This window comes from Rhagoletis pomonella, unplaced genomic scaffold (genome assembly GCF_013731165.1).
Source record: "Rhagoletis pomonella isolate Grant_MI unplaced genomic scaffold, Rhpom_1.0 Rhpom_scaffold_06256, whole genome shotgun sequence".
Taxonomy (NCBI): Eukaryota; Metazoa; Arthropoda; class Insecta; order Diptera; family Tephritidae; genus Rhagoletis; species Rhagoletis pomonella.
In genome coordinates this window covers 1-10,054 of record NW_023464790.1, presented here as the reverse complement: position 1 = coordinate 10,054, position 10,054 = coordinate 1, and the positions used below count along the sequence as shown (strand labels likewise).

Below are 10,054 nucleotides of genomic sequence, written 5' to 3'. Positions count from 1 at the left end.
CGGCACATCCGAAAACTGCGCTCTTAACCATCTTTGCCCGATGAACATGGTCCTCCGTCGCCGTGAGCACAAATTATAAGATTCCCGGAGATATCAGCCAGATCAAAACGCTAATCAGCTACATCAAGATCAGCCGAGAATCAATCCACCAGCACTATTAGATAGCATTTCGGCTAAAATTCCACAATCCAGCATAGCAGCTAGCCAAGGAGTTCATACGTGGTCACCACACAGCAAAATTGAATTTTTATCAGCTACAACAAAACAACATAAAGCACATTAAAAAGGTACGTGGTTGTTTTGAAATATCACTGCACTTGTTTTTTTTGGTGTGAATTCTTAAATTTAAAATATATACTAAAAGAATAGTGTCCGCGAGTGATCTTGTGAAAAAAAAAAAATAGTTACAGTCCACTAAAAGTTCTGTCTGTCCGCAAGCAGGCACAGTAACCTCAATTAGTAAAAGCGCGCGAAAATTCATTTTGCATTTTAAGTTTCTGCAAGATAGAATAATATTCTCAATCGAATTAAAATCACATTTTTCAATTTGGAGTTTTAAATTAATTCACGGGAATTTACACATTTTCAGTTTTTTCTGAGTTCCGGATAAGTGGCACAAGTGTATTAACATACATACATACACATATCAAATTCGCATGGTAGCAGAGGCTTAACCTCAAAAAGTGCCATTTTCGTCTTTTCGCCTTTTTCACAAAATCACTCACTAAGCATTAATTTAATATTGATTTTATTAAAAAACGATTTTGTATCCTAAAAACATACGTGTTATAAAAAACTATACACATACCGGGTGGCGACCAATACTTAAAGCAACCACAAGAGACATATGTACATACACACGCACATATATTATTAAATAAAACGATTGTGCATACATATATGTACATACATACATAGATATTGAGTACCATAAATTTTGGGATTTTTACGAAGTTGTGGAGCTTAGGAGGCAAATTTTGTGATTTTTACAAATTGGGTGGCTTTTGGGCAATAATTTCAACTGTGTCATTCACTATAGTGGGTGTTTTCTTTGAGTTGCTTATTCTGAGGAAGAATCTTGAGAGATCTTATTAGGTTGTGGTTAAAACTTTAAAAATGGAAACATACATTCGCTTAGCTGACTCGGTTATTGAATTCGATATCGAATTTCTTGGCACACCCACAAGTGAACACACCAAGCATTCGCTGAAAATTCAGCAAGAGGAGCTAAAGGTGATGTGGGCGAAAGCCAAAGCACTTTTTTGATGACTTGCTGGCTACGGAATCAATTGGTGCTAAAGATCTAAGTTCGATACGTAAGAAAGGAAAAACGTGCTATGCAGCTTTTGTGCGATGTATGTCCAAAATAAACGATTTGTCGGAAAAATTTGAAAAATCCGAAAAGGAAGATGAGGACATGTCAGCCACACAGCATAATTTACACCTACCGCCTTGTGATATCGACGCATTCAAGGGCGATTATTTGTCATGGCCAACATTTCGTGACATGTTCACGGCTATATATATATATTGAACAAGCGGCTGACACCCATTCAAAAGCTTTACTATCTTAGTCAGAAAACGCAGGGTGAAGCCAAAGAAATTGTTAAGAAATGCGACCTGACAAATGATGGGTTTAATATAGCCTGGAAGAATTTGTGCGATAGGTATGAGAATAAAAGGATCCTAGTTAACACCCAGTTGAAGATCCTCTTCAATCTACAGGCGGTGGAAACTGAATGCGGGAGTGCAATTAAAAGATTGCAAAGGGATATAAACAATTGCATATCTTCCCTGGAGAGTCATAAAATTGACATTTCAACCTGGGATCCAATAATTACATACCTTTGCTCCACAAAATTACCAGAAGAGACTCTTTCGCTGTGGGAGCAATCAGTGCAAAATAAAACAGATATTTCCAAGTGGGCTGACATGGACCAATTCTTGTCAAGCAGATTCCAAACTTTGGAATCGGTCTCGGGGTTGAGAGGAATCAAGGTTTCAAAATTTTCAAAAGGGTTAAGTCATAAGCATTCCTCTGAACCGCCACAAAAGAAACTTGGCACTTTTCAAACTAGTGTAAGCAAATTTACTTGCAAAATGTGTCAAAGCAATGATCACAGACTCCATATGTGCCAAAAATTCTTAAATATGTCGATATCTGATAGGATCGCTTTTATTAAAACCAACAATAGTTGTTTTAACTGCCTGTCCTTTGGGCATACGGTGTCGAAATGCACAAGTTCCTACAACTGTGCCAATTGCCATTCTCGACATCACACCCTACTTCATATACAGGCGGCTCCAGGTAAAACAACGACAAAGGAGAATACAGCCAATCCAGTTAACAATGGTGCATCGACATCCAGGCAGGCACAATTACGAAACCAATCTTCAAAGGGAAAAGGTAAAGCAGTCAGACATGTGCAAACACATCACGCGAATTCAAGCAAAGGCGTTTTACTTGGGACAGCTCGAGTAAATATTCATTTTAATGGTACTAACTTTGCGGCAAGAGCGTTAATTGACTCTGGCTCTGAGTGTTCCTTCATCACGGAGAGGCTCAGACGCAGAATCAACTTGCCAACCAAGAAGATGTTAGCACAGGTTTCGGGCATCAATAATTCTGTTTCAGCGCAGGTGAAAGAAGCGTGTTCGATTCAATTGCGGTCACCAATTGACCCACTTATTTCTATTGATGCCCTTGTGTTAGTTCTACCAAATCTGACAGGGAATTTGCCTACTTGTGATGTTAGCGCACTCACACAACAAGTTTTTCCTGATCTGGTTTTGGCAGATAAAAGGTTTTTTGTGAATGAACAAGTCGATCTGGTTCTTGGAGGAGACATATATCCTCAAATAATATTAGGTGGAATTAAGAAGAACGTTCTCAGTACTCTCTTAGCGCAAGAAACAGTATTCGGTTGGATACTGACTGGTCGTGCTGATGCAGCCAGCCCAACCAGCAATAATCGAGTTTCATTTTACAATGAGGTTGCCCTTGATAGACAGTTATGCTCATTCTGGGAACTGGAGGATTTGCCGAGAAACAGAGCACCAACAACCGAAGAAACACAGTGTGAGGAGCTCTACAAGCGTACAACCAAACGGAACCCAGACGGAAGGTATATCGTTTCGCTTCCATTCAAAGCGGAGTTCCCGGCTGATACCAAATTGGGGCCATCACTGAGAATAGCGTGCTCGCAATTCTACAAAAAACGAGACACGTCTCAAGAAAAATCCAGATTTGCATGCGGAATACAACAGGGTCATACTAGAGTACGAGACAATGGGGCATATGTCGAAAATCAATGCACTTCAGTCGGCCGATGCAATCGACAATTACTATCTGCCTCATCATGCCGTGATAAAAGAAGAAAGTATATCAACAAAGGTTCGGGTGGTTTTTAATGCTTCGTCTTCTTCAGCGAATGGGGTCAGCTTGAACGATGTTCTTTTACCAGGGCCAGTTCTTCAAGCTGATTTACCAATTTTGATTCTCCGCTGGAGACTTTTTTAGGTACGTCTTCAATAGCGATATTGAGAAGATGTACAGGCAAATTCTCGTGGATGCCAACCAGACGAAGTACCAGAGATTAGTCTTCCGTACGGGTCCAAACGAACCAATCGGTCTTTATGAATTAAAAACGGTTACTTTCGGTATAAACTGTGCGCCTTATCTGGCGATAAGGACATTACTGCAGCTAGCTAATGATTCAGAAAATTCCCATCCGATAGCTTCGAATATTTTACGGAAAAATATGTATGTCGATGATGTTCTTGCGGGCGGACATACTATAGACTCCACGTTACAGGCTAGGGATGAGGTTTCTACAGTTTTGAAATCAGCTGGATTCCCTTTGCGAAAATGGACCTCGAATTGTGACAAAATACTACAAGGCATACCAAAACCACATCTTTTAAGCGAAGATTTCTTAGAATTCGAGGACACTAGCAGTGTAAAAGCATTAGGTATCAGGTGGAATGCGCATTCCGACCAATTTTATTTCATAACCAAGACCATAGACGATAACATCACGCCAACAAAAAGAGCAATATTGTCAGCCATCGCCAAACTATTCGACCCGTTGGGTTGGCTAGCTCCAATAATAATAGTTGCAAAAATACTTATGCAGAATATATGGTTGGAGGGTACAAAGTGGGACGAAACGGTCTCCGTTCCAACCTTAGATAGGTGGCACAATTTCACAAAAAATTATAAAGAAATTGACAAAATAAGGATACCGCGGTGGGTATCTTTTTCACCAAAGGAAAAAGTCGAAATTCACGGATTCTGCGATGCTTCTGAAAAGGCATACGCGGCCGCAGTCTACCTACGTGTCGAAAGAGACGAGAAAATACTTGTCAACCTCCTGTTAGCGAAAACTCGAGTAGCCCCAGTGAAAACAATTTCATTGCCTAGATTGGAACTTTGCGGGCGGTATTACTAGCCGAAATAGTCGAATCTATTACAAATAGCCTGGAATTAGGCCACCTAAACATACATCTTTGGACAGATTCGACGATTGTTTTGGCATGGATACGCAAGCCCCCATGTTCGTGGTCAACATTCGTTGCCCATCGAGTTACTAAAATAATAGACAAGGTAGGGAATTCTAACTGGTTGCACGTCGACTCTGCCACAAATCCAGCAGACTTAGCAAGCAAGGGCATATTGGCGCATGAATTGGTACAAAATTCGTTGTGGTGGCAAGGACCTTCTTGGCTGCAAGAAAATAGAGAAAATTGGCCATTACAAGAGATAGACTTCACTACTAATATTGAGGAAAAACGGTTGCACGTTCATTCAACAATAACGTCAAACGAACTTAGTGACATTCTTGAGCGGTTTTCAAGTTTACCGAAAGCTTTGAGGGTGCTCTCGTATGTATTGAGATTCCTTCAAAGAACCAGTCCGAAGACAAAAGCTTCTTTTCAGGCGAACTCTTCTTTAATTTCGTCAAACGAAATTAAAACAACGACTATACGTCTGATAAAACTCGCTCAGAAGCAACATTACGGAGCAGAAATCGCTAAACTTAAAGCTAGAGAATCCATTGAGTCAAAAAGTGAAATCCTTCCTCTAAATCCGTTGCTTGATAAAGATGATTTGCTGAGAACTGGTGGTCGTCTTGGTGCATCTCTTGATCTGGCATATAGTGAACGGCATCCAGTCATACTCCCATACAGCTGCAGGTTATCGCGCCTAATAGTCCAATTTGTACACGAAGTCTCTCTCCATGGTGAAAACCAACTCATGTTGCGCCTCATCCGAACCCAATACTGGATTCCAAAGGTGAAAACACTAATAAGGTCCACCATCCATAATTGCAAAATATGTACTATTCACAAAAAACGCTCACAAAGCCAACTTATGGGGATCCTTCCACAAGAGCGAACTACGTTTTCGCGAGCATTTACAAATACAGGTGTGGATTTCGCTGGACCCTTTGAAATAAAAAGTTATCGTGGGCGGGGGTGCCGAATCTCAAAGGGTTACGTCTGTCTTATGGTCTGTTTTTCTACGAAGGCCATCCATCTAGAGGCCACAAGTGATTTGAGTACCCAATCCTTTCTAGCGGCATTTTCAAGATTCGTTTCCAGACGTGGGTGCCCAAAAAAATGTCTACTCAGACAATGGGACAAACTTTGTAGGAGCTTCAAGAGCGTTAAAAGCAGAATTTAAGGCATTTCTTTCCGACGCGCGGACACAGACGCTCTCAAAATATGTTCACCAATCACTAACCTGGCATTTCATACCTGCCGCAGCTCCGCATATGGGAGGCTTATGGGAGGCAGGTGTGAAAAGTTTCAAAAGCCACTTTAAAAAGATAGCGTCAAATTCGAAATACACTTTCGAGGAGTTCAGTACACTACTTTGCAGAGTTGAGTCATGTCTCAACTCGCGTCCACTTAGCCCAGCCTCAAATGAGCCATCTGATCTGGAGCCTCTAACTCCAGGCCACTTTTTAGTCGGCGGACACCTGCTAGCTCCACCAGAGTTAGACGTCAACGAAAATCCTGCCTCGATCGTTAATCGTTGGCAGAAGCTCAAGGCCCTACACCAAAACTTCTGCAGGAGATGGAAGACTGAATACCTGAACGAGCTACAAAAACGCACAAAGTGGAAACATCCGAAGGCAAACATGAAAGTAGGAGATATGGTTGTCATAAAAGAAGATAATCTCCCTCCTAACGAATGGAGACTAGGTAGGGTGGTCAATTTACACCCAGGTTTGGACAGTAGAGTCCGAGTTGTTGACATCCTGACCGAAAAGGGCACTGTGACAAGACCGCTTGTCAAACTGATATTACTACCACCCTATCACACGGAGACAACCGCTGAGGACGACTAGGAGAAGAATTTCTACCGCTACCAACATTTTCAACTATATTTTCATTGTAGACTTTAAATATTTGTATCTTCTTAGGGCCAGTCTCGTCGTGCCAGTTTAAACTTAGATCACATAAAGTGCGTCTGCAGTGAACAGCTGGCGGACATTTGCTTGGCTAATCTGGGCATAAGCCAGTCAGTCCGATTTGAAACTGCAGACGTGCACTAAGAAACTGACCCTTAGGTTAAATTATAAATAGTTACCTTCATTTATCTTAAGCGATTTTTAAGCATACCTCCTCAATTGCGGATCCACACTTATCCATCGTTGTAGTTGGTAGCGAATTTCCGAAAACGATTTTCTTAATGTTTTTTTGCCATTTTTTCATATGATTTTTCGTTTTATTCACATTGCCTTCCCCAATATTTTTTTTCAAATTTTGATATTTATATACCGACATATATATCAATATACCCACGTATTTCCGAATTTTTTATATGATTTTTCGTTTTATTCACATTGCTTTCTACCTCAATTTATATATTCTTTTTTCTCAATTTATATATTTCTGTAGCGATTTAATTCAACTCTTGGTTTGTTAAAATTTTAGTTTCTTGATTTAAAATGAAGATGCTGTTTGATTAGAACAAGTTCATGCATTTGTTTGGCCTGCCAAGAGGCTTAAATTACCGGGAAAAGTGGGTGCATCTTTGCGGTAAGAACATAAGAACATAGGCGTTTAAAAAAAAAAAAAAACGAGCTGTGTTGATGCTCGGCGATTCTAAAACACTTTCTGTACCCAAAACCATATTTTTATGAACAATTTTTGCTCATCTTCACGTAGTTTAACTTATTATATTATAATAAATGCCAATATAATCGCACTCAGTAAGGCATTTGTTCTCCAAAACACACTTTTGCCAATACTTCATTTTCACTATAACACTTTGTGCCAATACTTTGTCGTCATCTGGGCACACTACTATGCACATAAATAGGTGCCAATACTTTGTTGTCATCTGGGCACACTACTATGTACATACGTAGGTATGCATGTGTTTCTTTCAGCATTGCACTTTTTCACATAACCTATCCCAACACATAAATACGCATATTCAATTTGTGTGTAAAAACTTTAAAAAGGCACGCTCTTAACGCGACCAACTAGCACCACATGGTACATATGTATGTACATATTCTTTTACATAAGGCACATTTACATAATGAATTGAACACTCCACCGGTACTTCTGCACATACATATGTTTCGCAAAACGTATGTATATTTATTACGCACGTTTTTTTTCTGGTTAGAAATTAACTTAATTTACGCATTTTTTTTATTTAAAAGGAACTCTACGCACTTATTTCTTAAAATTCACCGTTTTTTTTTGTTTTTACTTATTTCTTTTGTTTGTGTCTACATTCGCACTACTTACATATTACTACTTACTATTGACAATCACCTTTTCACTGCACCTGCTATCAAAATCGATGGGTTAATTATTGTTTCACTCGCGCCGCTTGCTATGTTTTTTTTTTTTTCAATTAACCCGAAATATTTCACCGGCACCGCACAACAGCACTTGTAGTAAAGACGAATATATTTAACGTGGTGGGGAATCGGCCATTGACGGAAGTAGTGTTGTGTTATCGATATCGATGTACTAAACAATTCGATACTATGGAGAGTTCTTTCGATAATAACACTGAGGTTGCACTTGCCATTTTCTGTAGCAGGTCTGCGCAAATTTTGTGCAGATCCGCTTAATAGTGTGTGTGTGCAGTTAGTGCTTGCAGTAATGGAAATTATATGCATTTTTTTCATATAGATGGGGTGGGTAATAATAAATAATACATAATTATTTATTATTATCTATTTCAAAATGCAGTATTACTACGTCAAGTTATAATGCATAGACCCATCAATTAAATGTTAATTTGTTTCCGCCACACTTTCCGTGCAACCTATTTATCAGATAAGCAGCTCAAAGTTCCCATGAACCCTGCCGACTCTCACCACCCCAATATAAAGCCAGGTATAAACGTTAGAATGTTTTTCCCATCAATCATTAGAAATGCGTAAATTTGTACCTCGCTATGGCTCGCCACCCGTCAATCTCGTTTCCTTGGAAAGTTCTAATTACGATTGGGAAACTGCTATTTCAGAAAATGACCCGCTTCACGTTGATGCGAAAACAAGCGGAAACTACCCGAGGCTACCCCCTGACTTGTCGACTTTGCTGCTCGAAGCATCCTCTCCGGCTCTGCCCTGTTTTTCGTGCTAAAGGGCCTGAAGAGCGTCTGCGTGAAGTATTGATACACCGCTACTGCTCCAATTGCTTAGCAGGAACCCACCGCGCAGCACATTGCACTAACGAGGGCAGATGCCGGCAGTGCCAGGAGCAACATCACACGTTGCTTCATATTTCATCACGTGCCGACAAGCCGCGTTTTAGCCGACGACCACCAAGAAATACGGTTGCCGAAGACGACGATAGCGACGCCATATCATTAGAGGCGTCAGAGGCTGGAGCGGAAACTTCAGCTTTCCGCCCAGGCCTGGAAGAGGGGGAAATCCCTGAACCTGAAGCGGAAACCGATGCTTTCCGCTCAGCAAACTCCCCTGGAATGGAAACCTACGCTTTCCATCCAGATGGGTCGAGGGGATTAGGACTCCAGCGTTTTCGCCCAGACTCAGAGCACGAGCGAGACCATCAAGAGGGACTGGAAACCGGAGCTTTCCAGCCTTCAAAAAACAAGGGAGGTTTCAAATCCCGACAGCAGCGTTACCGCCCTCGCAGTCGACAAATCAAAAGCGGGCGAGTGGAATCTTCTGCATTCCACCGCCAAGCTCAAAGCGGATTTCGATCCGGAATGGTAACTATGGGGCGATCAGCTGTTATTTCGCTACAAAGCCTGACACCAGTAGCGCCCACCGCCGTCGTGAAAATAGAAGCAGGAGGCCGACTACATCACATACGGGCACTCATAGACCCATGCCCAGCCACGTCGATATTAGCCGAAGATCTTGCCCAAGAGCTACGCTTGAACGTGACGTCCATCAATAAGCAACGCGGGTGCTTTATTAAAATGCGTGGAAAATACGGGCAAACAGCGACGGTAACCACTCACGCTATTATTGTGAGAAGCTTCAAAAAGATAACCCCGGTCGCGAATATCGACGCTTCGATTGGCGCAGCATATACAAATTTAAGACTGGCTGACCCGCGGTTCCACATTTCTTCGCCAGTCCGAGTAGTTCTTGGGGCCGACGTTTTCCCCAAGATTTTCCTGGGCGCTCTTCCCGCAGGTGCCATGGGCCCACTATTGGCACAAAATACAATCTTCGGGTGGGTGCTCTCCGGTGCTTGCTGAATGATTTTTCCCCCCAACAAATACAATAAATTTTTTATATTCACTTTTTTATTTTTTCGAAAATCTGGATTAATAACATGAATTGAAATAAAAATAAACAAGTGCTTGTGAATTTCAAACCACGTTTTTATTGTGACATTTTTCTTCCTTTACATTTTTTCTAGAATTTAGGTTCGACAAATGCGGAACGTAAATGGATACGTCGCTTCTAGTTTTAAGATATATCTACTAAACGATGAAACTTGGTGGCCTAAATACGTAAACTTCCAGATTGCTTGCCGCAAGGGGGCCGGCATGTTTAGGCCAGCGTCTTAAATACGCCATTTAAGAGCCACCCTAATA

At 41.1% G+C, this 10,054-nt stretch overlaps 1 protein-coding gene across 1 annotated transcript; it reads left to right on the top strand.

Annotated features, from left to right (window-relative positions):
* The first annotated feature begins 39 nt into the window (after window positions 1-39).
* Window positions 40-9,830, top strand: LOC118755426. Its single transcript, XM_036490260.1, has 2 exons — window positions 40-287; window positions 8,504-9,830. Exon 2 carries the CDS (start codon window positions 8,507-8,509, stop codon window positions 9,710-9,712), a length of 1,206 nt encoding a protein of 401 aa, XP_036346153.1. The 5' UTR covers window positions 40-287; window positions 8,504-8,506; the 3' UTR covers window positions 9,713-9,830.
* The last annotated feature ends 224 nt before the right edge of the window (window positions 9,831-10,054 follow it).

Coding starts and splice junctions, on each gene's coding strand:
- LOC118755426 (XM_036490260.1), top strand. CDS start 8,507: ATGACCCGCTTCACGTTGATGCGAAAACAAGCGGAAACTACCCGAGGC.